Source organism: Bombus terrestris, chromosome 3, assembly GCF_910591885.1.
Source record: "Bombus terrestris chromosome 3, iyBomTerr1.2, whole genome shotgun sequence".
In the NCBI taxonomy this organism is placed as follows: Eukaryota; Metazoa; Arthropoda; class Insecta; order Hymenoptera; family Apidae; genus Bombus; species Bombus terrestris.
Genome location: NC_063271.1, coordinates 9,185,797 through 9,203,734, shown reverse-complemented (window position 1 = coordinate 9,203,734; position 17,938 = coordinate 9,185,797). Strand labels below are relative to the sequence as shown.

Below are 17,938 nucleotides of genomic sequence, written 5' to 3'. Positions count from 1 at the left end.
TTAATCGATTAATTAATTTAAACAACCAAGATTCTCCTATATTCTGCAAGATTCTTTCTACATCTATCTATGATAATTTCTTTCTGATAATAAATACCTTTTGGTACAAAAAGATCTCTCCAGTGGACAAACGCGAATGACAACTATAAAATGAGATAGAAAAGGCAACAATTACATTTGGACAAGTTTTAAGATCAATATTTAATAATTGTGATAAAGAGTATCAGCAACAAAATCAACCTTCTTTCATTCAATTGAACAATTTTTTTAATGAAAGCAGTATGATCAAATTGTTTATGCTATCCCTGTTTCCTTAAGAAGACTGTATTGTGATTTGTATTATGATAATATTCTGAAGGAATACGAACACAGACTCGAAGCGTTGCCAAGGAAATTCAAAAAGAAACTGCGTTTTTCCTTAGAATTATCCTGTAACATCGTTCGACCGCGTATTACGCTTGCAACGTAACGATATCAATTTGAAAATCATTTCAATGTGCAATTATAAAAGAATTCGTATACGATACATTTTAAAATATTCGCGTTTAAAATATTTAAGCTACGATACAATAAATTGAAAAATAAAATACGTTGGTCGTGAGACTCGACGCGCATGGCTGAGATTCCATCTGTAGGAAGCAATTTCTTGGCTGTCTATACTTTCTACATTTCTACACTGACAAACAATTCAGAAATGAACAGATCGGCAATTTCGCGCCATAATATACCGATATTACCACATTACTTCTATTCGAAAACTTTAAAAAGAAGTAGAAGAAAAAAGGAAGAGAAGACTCTCCTAGCCAACTTGCACAACATGCTGCTAGTTCTTCGACAACTTTACGAGAACTGTTTTTTTCCGTAATTAATCAGACGGACATTCTTGCAGCGGCTTATTAAGGCAATTACGCGTTAAAACTTTCAACTTCCAAGATGAACAACACCGTCTCGATAAGGCTGAGCTCTTTAAAAATTGAATCGTCTATAGATGATACAGAAAATAACATATAGTGGGAATTTCAATTTCGATATAGTAACCTTAACGCGTAAATGATTATTTCACGCAACAGGCTGGAATTCCGCAAGTGTAACGTCGACACAACGATCGTTATCGGTTCGCAGTGTCGTCGATATCGGGCGTAGTTGCGTTTCGAATTCAAGGGCGACCGGAAATGGGCCGCGACTCCGTTCTTAACACATACCATTTACCATCGGCTCAACCTTCGCCTTACGTAATAGAGAAACGTGACGCAACGAACGCGATTCTAATAGGAGTTTCATTTTTGCCACGATACATGGAGTTTCCCGGGACGAGTACAATTTCCCTAGCGTGTTCCGTGAAAGAAAGAGTTTCTTCCCAATGGTGAACTTACGTAAACGTCATTATAGCAACGAACGTATTTTATATAATTATTAGACTTAGGCGCACGTTTCTGCATCTATGAAAAATATAAAGATGCAAAGAAGATAAAAATGCACGATATGCAAAAATGTATGGAATATTCAAAGCGCAGTGCTCGTTATAATATTTAGTATTTTCTTGCACAAAATATGAGGTTGCGTACACATTCGCGAATTGTTAAATAGAAATATTTATTTCAGAGGATAATTTTGAAGGCATTTGAAAGATATTTTTTGCTATGCAAATGTGCAATTATATTTCAAAATCCAGCGCTTTTCATTTGTACGTAGTTGCAGAATTTTGATAGTACCACCGTCTGTTTCTGATGTTGGAGTAGAAAATCTGGTTAGAAATTTAATTATCGAGGGATTGATTGAGCTTATTATTGGTAGGAAATTACAAATTTTTTTAATAGCTTCACGCCTAATTTCAAGTGTTACAGATATGTCGTTGTGAAAGTTACATTTTAATCTTTTTGATAAACATTTCTCGCGATTGATTTTACATTTCTTGTAAAATTTTTAATCTGTCAGAATACTAAGAACATCTTCATCATATTCGTCCACGATATTCTCGTCACAATTATTAGTAACACGAAAATGAAAAAAGAATTACATGTTAAATGTCTGCTTTAAAGCCGAATTCACACGTCCACTTATCAATATCAACTATCAACATGCAACCATGGCACTAAAAATACAAATATGACATCAGACAGTCTCCTTGTCATAATAAAAACCAAGAATAAACTCATTAGGAAAAAGAGTAAACAGATCCTTTTGCGCAACCGAATTTGTCGAGGATTTCTTTCGTCACTTTATGTCGCTTAGCAAAAGAGATACGAATGCCTTTATAGCTCCAAATTTTTCAGAGAAGTTCTTCTGCCACTTTATTCGTATCGTTTCATAGAAAATTAGCATAGCAATGCAAAACGTATTGCCGACGAAAAGAAAGGAAACAAAAAGCGAGAAATTCCACGTGTTTGTTGTGAACGTAGCTTAACGATCGTAGAAACATATTACGTTTCTGCCGATGAACTATATGTAGAATCGGAGAATCGCTGATTTTATTGAGATCACGATAATTATGCGTGCTTCGGATGACGGAAGAACGTGATTGTGGTTCTTTATCGAATAAGTACGTCCACGTGTTCGTAATATCTGAAAATCTGAATAGAATAAACATAATACGTAACACAATTAATTAATGTAACGATGCTGAGATAAAATATAGTACGCGGACTGTAAAATCTTCGAACTGAACGTGTCTCTTCGGGGGTTATTTTTGTCGCTAAAGCCGAATACGATGGCCATATCTCAGAGAAACAAACGATTTTAAAAATTCAACCTTATGAACATTTGGCCGGCCAAGGTCTCAACTGCAGTGACGAAACAAAACAAGTAATGGCACAGCCAATGCCAATGCTCTCCAAATGCCAATTTTACCGCTTCCTGTGTGAACGCGTAATAGTCTAACCGAAACTAAAATGTAAACCAAACCTACTGCAATACTTACGATTCAAATGCATGCAAATTAATCCTGACGGTAGTTTAAAAGTACGAAATTTTAAAAAAAGGTGTCGTCGAAATCCACAAGGACGTCACACATCGACAAGTTTCGTCGTACGTGGAAATTTTGTGCGTCTTATTTCCGTGAAGGACGAACCTCATTTTCGACTTGAACGATCTCGAAAACATAAAAAACTGTCGTTCTAGTCAAATATCTTCAGTTCAGATGCTATAATGTTGCACGTATAATGCTACACAATGTTGCACGTGGAACGTGTAGTAAGTACATTAACGGCACATGCTAGTTGATTACACGTGGGCATACAGCAAGTATAGTAATACCAGTTACTATGTAGTAGGTTACACGTGAAACGTGCAATAAGTATGGTCCAGTATAAATAGTTATGGGTATGTAGGTAATGATATGGTGAAGGTACCGGTTACTGTGAAACGTATTTACTTCGTATAATGCATGCTGCAATTAATGGTAACAGCATACGGAGAAGAAGAACGTGATACGCGTTCTTACTCTGGAAAAGATGATAGAGATAGTTGAATAAGGTAATACTGTAATGTAGGCGAAAGAGTAAAAGCCAATAGTAAAAGTAATGACAATAGTACTTAAAGTAGTACCATAATTGTAGTAAAACTGGCGAAGGAAAGTAAATAGTAAAAGTCTTACAGAGGAAATATATTGTTACACGAAATGTTCCAGCCGGACGAACCCATTTAAACGTCTAGACGTAAATATCTTTGGACATTTAATAACATAAATTGTAAATTTACATACCATGCTAACACCGTTTCACAATTTCGTCGTTCTTTTAATGTTCAAAATGATCCGAAGGTCATGACTCAGACATATTCACGTGTATTCCCTTGTCTGGTACAAGATGCAATAGAAAAAAATACGCCTTTCATACATAAAAGATGACGATGACCTTGGAAAGACTGAGAAAAAACCGAGCAAACAAAAAACCTTGCTCGATGATATTTCCCTTTGGAAATCATTTAATTCGAGCTAGGAACATTTTTCACCACATTAAAGACGAGAGTGATATTTAAGTGGCCTGGCTGACCCTACCTGGGACACCCTGTATGCATAGTGTCATGTTAAACATAGTAATATCCAAAATAAACGCTCCACTACGTATAGATTACTATGCGGTATATAGTTCGATAAACCAAGGAATGATAGATAAAACGTAGTACTATGTTAAATATAGAAGTATCAGAAATAAGTATTCCATCATCGGCAGACTGGTTTGTTAAATACATCAAATTAGAAAGCGTAGAACAATCAAGAAGGAAAGATAAAAAGAGCACGAAATAATCTTATTACGATAATATTCAGTACAAATATTGAATTTTACTATAATATATTTTATTCTTCATTTATTTCATTATAGACGCACTGCCGTATCAAATATAATTTAAGAATCATAATAATCTGCAAATAAATCACTCATTATATCCAAAACCTACAACGTCCCAATTAATAAATTATAATATCCGTATATAATAAATGAATGGTTCGCTATAAATAGCCAATTCTGTCAGACTCAATATCACACAATATACCGCTAACTATCAACGTTTCTTTGCTCAACGTTTCACCAATTAATATACCGTATACAGACTGTGTTATCAAACTGACGGCACAAGTCAAAAGGAGGAGAATCTACATGAGAAAACAAGTAAAAAATATAGGATACCATCTTTCCCTGTGGCGTCTTGTTCTCGCGAAAATCGAGCTTGGTAATTTATCAAGTATATTTAAAGTCGACTAGTTACAGACTGGCTATGCGTAAATAATCAACAGGAAGTTATTTCACGTGCGAAAATATGATCAGAAATGCAGAATGAAATCTTTCCGTTGCATACCTCGTTCTCAAGGAATTACAGTTTAAACGTGTTTTGTTAAGGACTGGTCTAGTAAACGTATGTATTAAATTTGCATATTTATTCTTCTCCGAAGAGCAACTGTCTCACGAAGAAACTTTATTCTACATTTTTGACTTATTTTCAAATATAGAATTACCTCTTGTCAAGTCTTAATAACTTTCGTTCAGTCCGACGCAAGCCAAGTTCTATGTACTTGGCATATTTTCAAACTCGATTTTCTCGAAAACCAAGCGTCTTATGAAAAAGTTCCATTCTATTTCTTCGACTTGTCTCTTCATTTAGAACACCAAAGTTCGCTAACATATTGCATAATAAAAGATACTTTGCTCTGCTCCGTGATATACTTCGCTCAACGAAACGAAATATAAACGTCTCCCTTCGTGGATCTTCGTCCCTGTTTCGAAACAAAGGTCCTCTAAACATCGCGAACGAGTCAGAGAAAAAGAAATCATCGAATTGAAACGCCTTCTACATCGTGTAGATCGCCTTGAGGCATACCATTTTGATTTATCTCGTTTTTTCGCGGTGACTCCACGACCGTGGCGGATAGCTCTCGCTATTCTAATTCTCTGGCTTGATTCAGGATGTACGATTAAGAGGGCAGAACACCTTAATCAGATTACAAGGGCATCCAGTGGATAGACAATGAGTTTAGAATCGTTGCTCGTATGTTAAGAAACTACGGTAGAATTTTATTCGTCCAAGCTCATTGAAAGATAAATAGTTTATAATAAGGTTAAATTAATGTTAAAAAGAAAAACGAACGAATCGTTGCTCGTTCCTTAACAAATTATTAATTTATAGAAGGTGGAACGAAATTGGTTCAATTTCGTGATATTTAAATTGGGAATTTAAGATATAAATAAATGGATTTTTACTGGAATTCGATATCAATTAATCGGATTCCAAGGTTTGATTCGTGGTTAAATCAAATTACAGTGACGTCGAGCAAAAAGATTGCGAATCGCTTTACCAATTGCACTTGTACAAATTTGTTAATTAAGAAAATTTGTTAATTGTGAAAATTTGTTAAATACACGTCTTCGTTTGTATGTCTGCAGATTTGAAACAATTTTCGATCAAATTAATTGCATCTGAATAAACGCTTCTAATATATTCGGAGTAATATTCGAAGATATACAAAGCAAGATAAAAATTCTCGAAAAAGACAAATTAATATATAAAAGTAATATTTATTATATTTATCTGACATATTGTGGAAAAGTGTTTTTAAACGAAAGAAAAGAATGAACTGAATGAAATATCGCTTGGTACAATAGAAAATAATAATAGTTTTCTTGGACGGTTGACAATATGTGTAGTACACTACGGCGATTAATTAACGACGTTATTATTATTGTTATTGTCGTTATTTCCAATTTCTTCCTCGTGCTTCGATTTTCTATATTTTTCAATTTAGAAGTGGTTTCTGATATCGGGGAACAATCGACTGCGTGTGTTCCCTGAGGGTTTCAGATATTAGCGAAACCGGTTCGATTTCATTTCAGAGCGCACGAATGGACATGTTCTGCCGTGAAAAAATTACCCTCGAACCGATAGAGAACTACACCCTATTTCCTGTTGCAGCCAGATTGAACCGATTCCGATTGGTTCACGTGCGTTACACAACAGATCGAACTATTACGTTTAATCAGTCCTCGAGTTCAGCTTGGAACTTCCGTTTAGAACGCGGTCCTTTAAATCCTGTTCCTTCTTTCTTACCCAGTCTTATCATTATTTTAAAAAAATAGAAAATTATAGAGTGGTGAGTTTAATTGGTTGATTGGGAAATTGAATGATAGCCTATGGTTATTGATTTGCTTGCTTGTCGTGTTATATAACAAATGATCGGTGAGATTTTTTGCTGTTGCTGTAGTGTGATTAGATGTTAAATATTTTGTATTAAGCGGTATCTATTATCAACGAAAGTAAACTTGGCTAAACTTCATCAAGCCACTTCCAAAAGATCTACAACATCCGATCCAAACCTATTCCAAAAGAAAATAAATTGGAAGAAACTCAAATAGACCGAAGTAAACCAAATTAAACTGAAACAAACTTCATCAAACCATTCTCAACAGATTACCAATGCAACGTGTTCTCTGCGTCCGAAGACAAAGTATGCGTATGTACGAGAAAGAAAACATTGCACAGTGAGGCGTTTGAATGAGAACTCGAGACAAAGGTTAAAAAATGCATATAACGTGCATTTTTCCTGAAACTTGATATTAAGTGATTCGACGTGAGTAAGAGTCTGTTTATTAACTCTTTGTTAGCTACCTACTCTTTGACTCAGTTTAAATATTTGATGATCGAGTCGTGAATATTTATTATTCTTTGTATAATCACACATGGTGATGTTTACCTAAGCAAAATGCTAACGTGGAGAATAATCTTCCCATTTCTTTGTAAGTGTCATGCAGAAATCGTTTATCCTGTCTTCCGTTTCGTCAGATATTCCTTCGATATTTAGTAACGAAGATTTAAGATTTCAAAGATAGTTTTTATGCAACGTCAAAAATTTTTTTCAGATAAGTGTAGTCAGAAATCCACTTTTTAACCAAGTCGATCGTTACATCGCGATTGCCAATGTATTTGTATGTAAAAAGATACCGTAGCAAAGATTATGCAGTAATATAATACAGTACCTTTTTGGCATAGAACAATTAAAATTACAAAATAGCTGGAACTTGTTCTTTTTAAATCGATTTTTAAAGAAAGAAAGAAACTGTTAAATTGGAAATTAAAATTAGACATATCTCGTACTCAGACTCTTTATATTTAAGATGTTCCAAACGCTATGTGACAAGAACTAACAAACGAGAATATACAACGAATGAATGAACCAATTTCCAAGCGATTAGATTTTCATGTACAAACGATTTTTACTAATTCCATATCGACGTTTGACAAAATTATTTTTTACATTAAATTTGCTCATTTACAGACTGACGAATATCATCGAATAATAAGATCAAAATCGAACGACGATTATTTCGATTTTTGTCCACTGTCTATCGCATTGTGCATTGCCATGACCGTATCCCCTAACCGATACTAGGGGCAAACGATTATCTTCGACGAAATTCCATCAACGGTGGAACTCGTTTAGAAACTGGACAAGGAATGAGAGGGCGGTGTACGTCGGTTTCGCCGTACACCAGTGCAAACTATACTCTTGGATACTACGCAATGTAATGGATAGTTAAGCGACGTTACGACACACGTTATTACGGCAAGTGGCTTAGAACGTTGGATGAAACGTTCGCGAGAACTTAAAATCCTGCGCGCTACCGCGCGTGAAAGAGCGCGAGAATCGATCGCGAATGTCGGAGAATGCTGGTTTCTCCCAAGGGAAATAAGGAAGATCATGACCTATGCCTGCAGCTATGTTGCTTGATTTATTGTCGAATACCCGGCGGGCTTTAGAATTCTTTTTCAGAGAAGGACACTTGTTGGGACATAGAGTGACTCACGAATATTTTTGAATATTTGTTGTACGGGACTTTCCTGAATATATCGCACGTGTTGCAGGAAGAAGATATCCGAATTTCATTAACGGTTTAGTAAAAGGCAAGATAGTACGGTAATATTTAAAAGATATTCGAAAATGTGCGGAGATATTTGTTGCGAGATATTCAAATAGAGGTTTGCTTTATCTCCTAAATTACTATAGGCAATATTTTTTATACCTTTATGTATCATGCGCATTTTTTGCATTTTGAAATTTTATAGAAACGTGTAAAAAAGTGCAGTCTACTTATAAATCTTCGTTGAAATATCTTCAGAAGCTTCGGATAATTTTGTTTTGATAACGTTCATGATACATGTAGGTTTCCATAAATGTTTGATATGCCACGTGTTCAAATAGTTTCGTGAGTCACCGTAGCTGGTTCTGTTACGTGATGTGTCACAGCGAAAGGATTGTATCAGGACTGCAGAGTTCCATATAGGAACACTGTATCGATGGAAAGTGTATCAGGTTCATGGAGTATGTTGAAATTGTTGCGTTGAAGTATTATCAATGTCTGTGATGAAATTGAATATATTAATATAATTGGACTAATATTTAAGTAATTTACATAGCAGTATTCAGTGATAGTCCAATAATATCGACAATTGTAATGATACATCAACATTGAAGCAGTTACATTGAGTCAATATCATTGAAACGTTAACATTAACATTAACTAAATAATAAATTATTCGATATTAAATTGTCCCAAAAGTTCCTTTCGTTTTATAAGGAAGCAATAGATGCATAACATTTCTTGTTTTATGTTATTTTATTGAATTATGTTTGATCCATTTTATTCTGTTACTACAAAATGATAAATCCATAAAATAATATAAAATAAAAAATGTTGTGCATCTATTATTTCATATATGAAACGAAAGGAACTTTTGAAAGAATTAATTTGAGACGAATTTCATTCTAATCAACATTTACCACGATAATATACAACCGTGAAAATTTATACAATGAATCACCGTAGTTAGCCTTAAATTAAATTCAAATAATCTCCATTTGTAAATCCTTAAAGAAGAAGAAGGACACGTGATCGGAAATGGTCTCACCTTCGACCGATATTTTTTTTATTCCTCATTTATTCGTCATACGATTTGCCAATAGCTCGGATTAAATAATTTAGTAAAGAAAGAGAACACTCGGTTAACTCTCACAATTGCGCCAACCATAAAAGGTCTAGTTGCCTGTCACTGAACGAGGCTAATGAACTTCTGAAGAATTAGCAAACGAGTCGATTGAAATTTTCATTTCGTTGCCAAGCGTGAGGGGAATTTCCTCGGTAGGAGAATGCAACAAAGTTATATAGCAAAGTATCGAAGCGGAATCTAGCGGAGGCGACCTTTTTTACATAATTTATAACAGGTCAAGCTAGTCCTTTCGATTCGATACAACAGTGTAACAAAGCACATAATCGTTATACTTTGTACGGTTCTTAGAAGAACGCGGTAAATCCTTGAATGCTTTGTGAAATATCTGAACAGTATATAAGTAGATAGTTGGTCCTTGAAAGTCCTTACTATCGACTGCATAATTTGCATCCATGCAAGTAGATATAAAATAGTAGATCCGTTTTATTCGCATAGTTACAAGCGTGAAAGAAAATTGTAACGTTAAGTGAACGTTATGCGTCGAATGTAGGAATTCCAATGTTAAAGAAGAAAGAGAAAAATTGTAGACATTGTAAATGTCAGGATGATGACTTAAGGGTTTCTTTTAATGAAGTAATTTATTGCATAATCGCCTTTCAATGGCGCTTTTTGATAACAATCAGCAGATTATGTTTGGAAGTATTTGGTAAGATGTAAGAAACATTGCATAACAATATGAGAAATATAATATGATATAATTAATATCAAGAGTCAGGAGTATATTTTGGAAAGATATTTATTTAAAAATGTTCATAGATATGAAAAATTTGATAAGAAAACGTACGAAAAAATATTCTAAAAAATTTATAAAACACCAGAAAATCAAGAAATATTTAACAAACTCTATTTGCCATATTTCCTCCTCAATTCTCAAAGTCTAAAACAATTAATCACAATTCAAACTGTGAAACCTTTAACATAAAATTCAAATTTACATTCACAACTGATCAAAAATGAAGAAGATAAAGAATAAGACATCCTCCTACATCACTGACATTAAGAAAATTACCACTAAGAATAGTTAATATTATACACAATTGAAATTAAAGAAAGGCTTGAAGAATAAAAAAACAAACCATTAAACTTGAGAAATGTTAAAAAGTAAAGACAGACCGTCGACAAACCTACACGTTACAGACTCTGAACAGAAACAACCTTGCTAAAAAAATTATTTCAGATACCAAAAGCAAGTGTCCTACGCTCAAAGCAGAAGCTAAATAAAAGGAAATGAGTACTTGAGGACGCCTTCTAAGTAACTTCACGGTCAACGCTATCATTACTGTCTTGTACACGAATTCTCGAGCTTCTTCCTAATTCCGGTGACCAAAACGAGACACGTGTCCTCGTAAACAGAAACTTGACTTCATCCTGTCGGCCGATGAAATGTCAACGAACCTGAACCACGTATTATCACCTTGACTCACGAGGTTCATAACGACGCGACGCGACGCGTCGACCGTCTAATCGTTTATTCCTCGCGGCGTGTTTCCCTGACCTACATGCTTCTTTTTCTCTGCCTACACATCGCGTACACGGTTCTAGTCGCGCCGCTCGAGAACGGGATTCCTCGCGGTAAAAGCTGGATCAGCGCGAGTTTAACGAGAGTAGCGAAATCTCGTGAGTCACCGTTGTGCCGACGTTGCTCAGAATGATAGAGAATAGTGGCAACGAAACAGGTGATGTCATGTGGCCAGTTGGTAGGGGAACTAGATTGAGAGTTCTCGCGGTTAGTTTTGTTTGGAAAGCTGAGTTTAGAGTTACGTTAAATTTAGCTGGATTCTGGGCGAATATAATTAGTCTTAGAATTAATGGAATTTAATGGTAATGGGATTTTGTCAACGTTACATGGATTTTGTTCAATCCTAATTGAATTTTGTTGGCATTAATTGGACGCCAATTAGAATTGTGCGGTTTAACGGAATTGACGTTTAATCCATGTTAGGTGGAGTTTTATTAAGTTTGGTTGAATTTAAGAACATTCTAATTAGATTGAGAGTTCTCGCGATTAAATTGGTGATGAGAGCTGGGTTTAGAGTTACGTTAAATTCAGCTGGATAGACTTAATTAGTTGCAACGAAGTTGGAGTAGATTTGAATTAGGTTTAATTAACATTAGGTGGATTTTTATTCGATTTAATCGAATTTATGAAGATTGTAATTAGATTGAGAGTTCGCGCGGTTGGTTTTGTGTAAAAAGCTGCGCTTAGGGTTACATTAAATTTGGCTACACTCTGAGTAGATATAATTAGTTTTAGGCAAAGTTTGAGTAGGTCTAATGGAATTGGGTTTGATTAACGGTAGATCGATGTTGATTAAGTTTAACTGAATTTTAAAAAATTCTAATTGAGTTCAGTTGGCATTAGTATTAGTTAGTAGTGACACTAACTAGGTTTAGGGGACTTTAGCTGAATTCTCAATGAATTTAGTTAAATTTAAGTGCATTCTATCTTACTTTAGTCGGATTTAGGTAAAGTTTGATTAGATTTGACGTGGATTTGGTTGACGTCTCGTAAGTTCAGATTGAATTTGGTTAAGTTGCGTTTGATTAAATTTCACTGAAGTTTGATTAGATTTAATTGACACTGCCTGAATTCAGATTGGGTTTAGTTAAGTTGGGTTTAATTAGGTTTTACTCAAATCTAATCGGATTTAATTGAACTGGGTTTAATTAACACTTATTGAACCATAATTGACTTTAGTTGAATTTGATTTGAGTTTTGAATTGAGTATAGTTAATTTCATATGCACTCTGATTAAATATAGCTAACATTAGCTAAGTCATAACTATAATTGACTAATATTAATTACATCTAAATTTCCTGAATCTAAATATTCCAATTTGATATTTAAATCGTGTTTAACTTTAATTAAAATCGAATTAGATTTAATCGATTTTAGTCGGAATTTCTTCGTTCTTAAAAATATTAATTTATTTATTTAACAATAAGCGAGGTTTACATTCTTGATTCTTAATATTGATTTTTTTTTAGATAAGATATATAAACATTTGTTGCTGTACTAAGGTTGCTTGTTCAAGATTTTATAAATTGGAACATATTCAACGATTTCATCAGAAATTTTAAAAGCTGCCAGCCGAAGAAAATGACAATAGTCGATGGCTCCTTTTAAAAAGTTGGAATTTTTTTGAGTTTTCTTCAAGTACGATTTGAAAGTTCGAATTTTTATGACAAAGATCGCTGTTTAATTCTATGAATGATTTTAATTCTACGATGAATTTTGCGTACGATTAATTAATAATTGTACTAACCAGTTGTAAATTCGTGGCGATGAATACAGTATAGACGCAGCAAGTTCCCAATTGATATACCATAAGGAATGCGTTTATCGTGTGACTGCAAAACAAAGGATTTATCTGCGTTGAAATTTTCGCAAGGTTCTCATTGTATATGCGATAATCTCGATCGCATGCTTACGCGCACGCAAACGCAACTCTAGTTATTTTTGTTATCTACACTGTGATCTTGACACACTTAATATAATTTTGATATTTGATATTTAATAGTGAAATAATTTTCAGTATAATAATATCGTGTTTTCATAACATATTATAACATATTATTATAATAATTATAATGGTAGTTATTATAACATATTATATAAAAATAATTATTTAAATATGAATAAATATTCAGTCATTCGCATAATAAAATAAGATATAATGTAAGGCAAATTGAAAATCCTACATATTTATATAATTAGATCTATACTAGAATATTTTTAATTTTTTATTTACAGAATTTCAGTACATAGATCTGTTCCTCTTATTTAGCTTTAACTATTAACGTAAATTTAAATTTGCCATATTAAAAACTTATTCGTATATTTATTCGACCATCAAATAACTATTTTATATGAAAATTATTTTATACAATCGTTAATTAGAGATATGCTTTCAGTGAAAAGCCAAGCTTTAACTTTAGTGTCTTTAATATCATTTGACTTACTAAAACTTTTTTAATATAATTAACAAATTAAATATAATATTTAATATCATACGTTAATATGTTTCATAACACAATCTCTATCTATTGACAAATAATTTCTAAAGTATAATTTAGAATCTTTCGAAAATGACATTCTAAGCTATTTATGAAATGAAAAGGAAATATTTGATTAAAAATGAAAATTCTGCTTGTAAATACTCACGTAGAAGCCTTAGCAAACCGCCTAAACGGAGCAGGGCCTTCCAACAACGCAGCTTCCGCTGTAGCAGGGTAACTTAACGAAGCTACCCTCTTCCTCTTGCAAAGCTCGTACTCACAACTGACAAGAATCCGCATACAATAAGTACAGAATAGACCTATGATTATTGTTGCCACTATACCAATACCGTATCCAGAATGGTAGAAAGCCTTTGGCATAGCAAGGATCCCCGTACCCAAGCTGCCTTTCAGCAAATGTAGCAACGTTTCCCAGCTCCTAAAATATTGAATATTTTTTTCAGTTATTTTCACGAAAATTACTGGCAAAGGAGAAATTATTATTTTTTCATGAATATTTCTCAAGAGAAATAACAAGGTAATCTTAAAGAAAGAAAGAAATCTCTAATAGAAAACGATAAAAGATTCTGAAAGAAAAAGATTTTAGATAGAAAATGAAAGAAGAGAAAACTTTGTACTGTCTCGTTAATAGGATAAATGCAGATGTGAAGAAAAATGTATACTTTATTAATCGATAATTCATAAAACAAAGAAAATGCGTAAAATTAAATTTCAATTTCTCGACACAGTGCTGCAAATTATCCATAGAAATAATTGACATATTTTAATAGTATTTAAAAATGTACCGTCTTAATTACGTTAAACCCGAATAGAACCAGATTAGATTAGATATAACTATAACTTTCCAGGAACTTAGATTGCAAGACAAAACGTCATCGACCTTTTTCCACGCGTGTCAGCGTTTCCAAGTTATTTCTCCGAGGGCAATCTTATTCTTCCGTTTCGTGACTAATCGCCGCAATAAATTACCGCGTAATTTGTATCCAGAGAAACGCGGTCAGAATAAACGAAACGTCGTCGTTTCGAATGCGCACCGCGTTCGACATTATGCAAATGCAGGTGATTGCGTTAATCTACCGAACGATATCGACTTACATTTTTCCTCTCCTCTATTTCCTCTTTCTTCGTTAGAACCAATCTATCCATCCTGATCAAGTTCGATTTGCGTGAATTTATTGGAAAGAAGAAGTACAAGAATAAACCTAGTTTTATGAACTTTGTATGTGTTAAAACAAGTGCAAGAGAGACGAAGAAAGCGTGAGTTTGGAAAAATGTTGTAAAGTCGATTCCACTTCCAGGCTGTGAAGTTGAAATTAAATAAAATAATAATAGCAAAACGGAAGAAGAAAGAAATATAAGGTGTCAATAAAATCAATAAAATCGACAATAAAATCAGTTCATATAAACATATTCCCTATTCGACTTTGTTTTCCAATTATAACGAGTTTCCTCTTGAACAAACTGCATTTGCATATCTTCACAAGATGTGTTTAAAGTGACCTCTTTGCATCCAAGCACAAGACTAGAGACGTTTCTTTATCATTTTGCTCTCTCCTCTTTTCCTTCTTATTGCTGGAATTTTCTGGAAATCTTGTTTATGGATAGGAAGGTAAAATTAATCTAACTACCGTCGTCTTTCAATGGAATTATTCCAATATAAAATTCGCTATAATTCGCGAGGTTAAATAGGGCATATGTTTATATGAACCATTTTTATTGTTTTCGCGTGCAGGATCCATCGGTTCCCTGACATACTGCAGGACACCCTGTATAGAAGGAACAGAAGAAGAAAATGAGATAGAACGTAAACGAATAAAGTGTATGGGTAAATGAATGGATAAAAACAAGGGAAATTAACAGATACTTACGTGGTTGGATGGGTGACATTTCTGTGATCGTAAGGATCGTAGTCCTCTTCGTACTCTTGCACGCTTTTCTTCTTCTCCTCAAGCTCCATAACATAGATGTTGGACTTGTGGTCGTAACTAGAATTAACGAGACTAATTGAATCAAATTGAATTGACTTCACAAAGTATGAATTTACATGAAAATTTTGCACTCTATTTGTCATTAATATTTCCTTTTAACATTCCTAATAACAGTTCTTTGTAATATTTAACGTTCTTTAGAATCAGTATTTTAATCACTGATACGTTTTGTAATTAGAAGACTAACATTTTTTTTATTATTTTATCTGTCTATTTGAATTTGAAAGTAAATGTTATTTAGTAATAATATCCTGAACATACCCATTTTGGTTGTTCTTGGACGACCATTTTTTAGTATCCAAAGCATCCTGAAACACAAAGAAATTATGCATCATTATGTATAGATTCTATGAGGAATTATTATGATTAATATTTATGAGAATAATGTTAACGTAGAAAATTAAAAAATGCCTTTCTATCAGATCCTGTAATTTCACTTTCGTAATATCAAGCCTTTTTAATCATATAAAAGTACATACATACATAGCTGCTATTAAATACGTATAGTTTAACATAATTAACTGTATGAATGCTGCAATAAATACAATGGCGTGTGAATACTTTTTGTAGCCACTGTTCTCACGTACAGTGTGGCGCACATACTGGAACGATTACTGCGTAAATAATAATTTTAATTTGGTGTGATTAGCTTTTCTTTAAGGAGCATGCATAAAGAACATACGAAGATCAAATCCGTTTTTTTTAAATATCTAAAAAATTTATTTTATAAAATATTAATCTTTTCAAATATTATAAAATATTAATAAGAAATATAAAATTATTTAAAATATTAAAAAATATGAATAAGTAGTGAGATATTTTAATTAAAAAAGCGAGATGTTTCATATAAAAATTGCACAAATTATTGATTTTACTTGACATAGAATATCTCGAAGAATCTATATATAAGAAAACAAGTATGTTTTAAAAAAACAATCCTGGCCTTCGTATATCCTCTATGCATCCTCCTATAAAAAAGCTAATCGCGATAAACTATGTTCCTCTGGAAACCATTTGACGTTTCTGTTCTGCAATATTTTTCATTAACATCGTTATTTGCACAGTAATCGAAGCGATTCCAGTTACATGGCACACCCTGTATAAATAACACCTCTACGATTACCAACAAATTATCTGACCATGCAACTGGCCGCAACGAAACAAATCTGCTGTCAACGGGGATTACATCTCGTCGATAAGAATCAGCAAACGTCGCTTTCCGCTGTTTACAATCCGAACACGGATTTACGTGGATTTTTACGAGAATCTTCGTCGTTTCGTAATTCACGGCCCATCACGGTGAATAACGATTGCGCGAAACGATAAACGTGACTTTTATACATTACAAATCGATCAACCTCGATATTCTTCGATAATAAGCATATCAAATGTGCATAATTTTGTGTTTAGTCTGCTTTCGTCGAACGCGCGATGAGTCCTACGATGATATCTCTCTTGTTTTTTCTTTTCTCGTGAAAATAATATCTTGCACGTTTACGGGGAATAAACTTGATTTCATCGGAATTGCGAGTGACATAATACATTGACATTTGCAATTGTTCGAGCGAATTAAAAAATCGATAGAGACGTTGTTTGATTATTCGAAGGAGAATTTTTATAATATTTCCGATATAATCCATAAATATTCTGTTGGCCGAGTTTAAAAATTCCAATTGGACACATTGTTGTAACTTTGCTATTTTTTAGTTGTATTATAAAATTTTGCAGGGACATTCTTACGCGCTAAAATTACATCTTCACCGAAAAATTTTTCTTCGAAGAATCTGTCTTCTTTCTTCACCTGAATTCGAATGTTAGGAAACAGGATAATAAAAAAAAGAGGATAATAAAGTTCATTGTTGAAACGACCAATTATTGCGCGAGTGAGAAGTAAAATTCTTATCGCCAAAGTTGTTATTCGAAAAAAATATTATATCAATATGTTAATTTGATTCACTGCGGCGGTTACTTGGAAAAGTCAACAAAATCATTTTCGAGGTAATTAGTGGCGATGTTCCAGACTGTCGAAGAGCATTCGATATTATGGAACAAATACTCCAGAAATTCCATTGGCCTGATACATCTCAGATAGAAAACACAATGAGAGAAATAAGAGAATGTAAAAAATCAGGTAAAAATAGATGAAAAAAGAGAACGAAATAATATTATATCATTACAAAAGATCCACAAACTTTCCATTATCTAAGCCCTAAACAATGTTCCATACGTATATTGAAAAAAAAACATGACACATTGAAATCTGTATGTTTCTCATAATACTAATCCATAATCGACGTCTAACAGTATTATGTCACCGCTTCCTTTTTATTGCTAATCGACATATTAGTCAGGAATTAGATTAGTTAAAAAAAAGAAGAGAAAAAAAGATGGTTTCTACGCAGCAATGCAGAAAAATGACGATTTGTTATAGTAAGTT

General features: G+C 33.4%; 1 protein-coding gene across 1 annotated transcript in view; it reads right to left on the bottom strand.

Moving 5' to 3' along the window:
• Positions 1-17,938, bottom strand: part of LOC100644921 (proton-coupled amino acid transporter-like protein CG1139) — a 40,752-nt gene that overhangs the window by 6,119 nt on the left and 16,695 nt on the right. Inside the window, exons 2-5 of the mRNA XM_003394492.4 lie at positions 15,763-15,809; positions 15,382-15,498; positions 13,659-13,931; positions 12,760-12,844 (exon numbers count right to left, since the gene is read on the bottom strand). Of these exons, the coding sequence (XP_003394540.1) occupies positions 12,760-12,844; positions 13,659-13,931; positions 15,382-15,498; positions 15,763-15,809 (522 nt within the window). The remainder of the gene's footprint in view (positions 1-12,759; positions 12,845-13,658; positions 13,932-15,381; positions 15,499-15,762; positions 15,810-17,938) is intronic.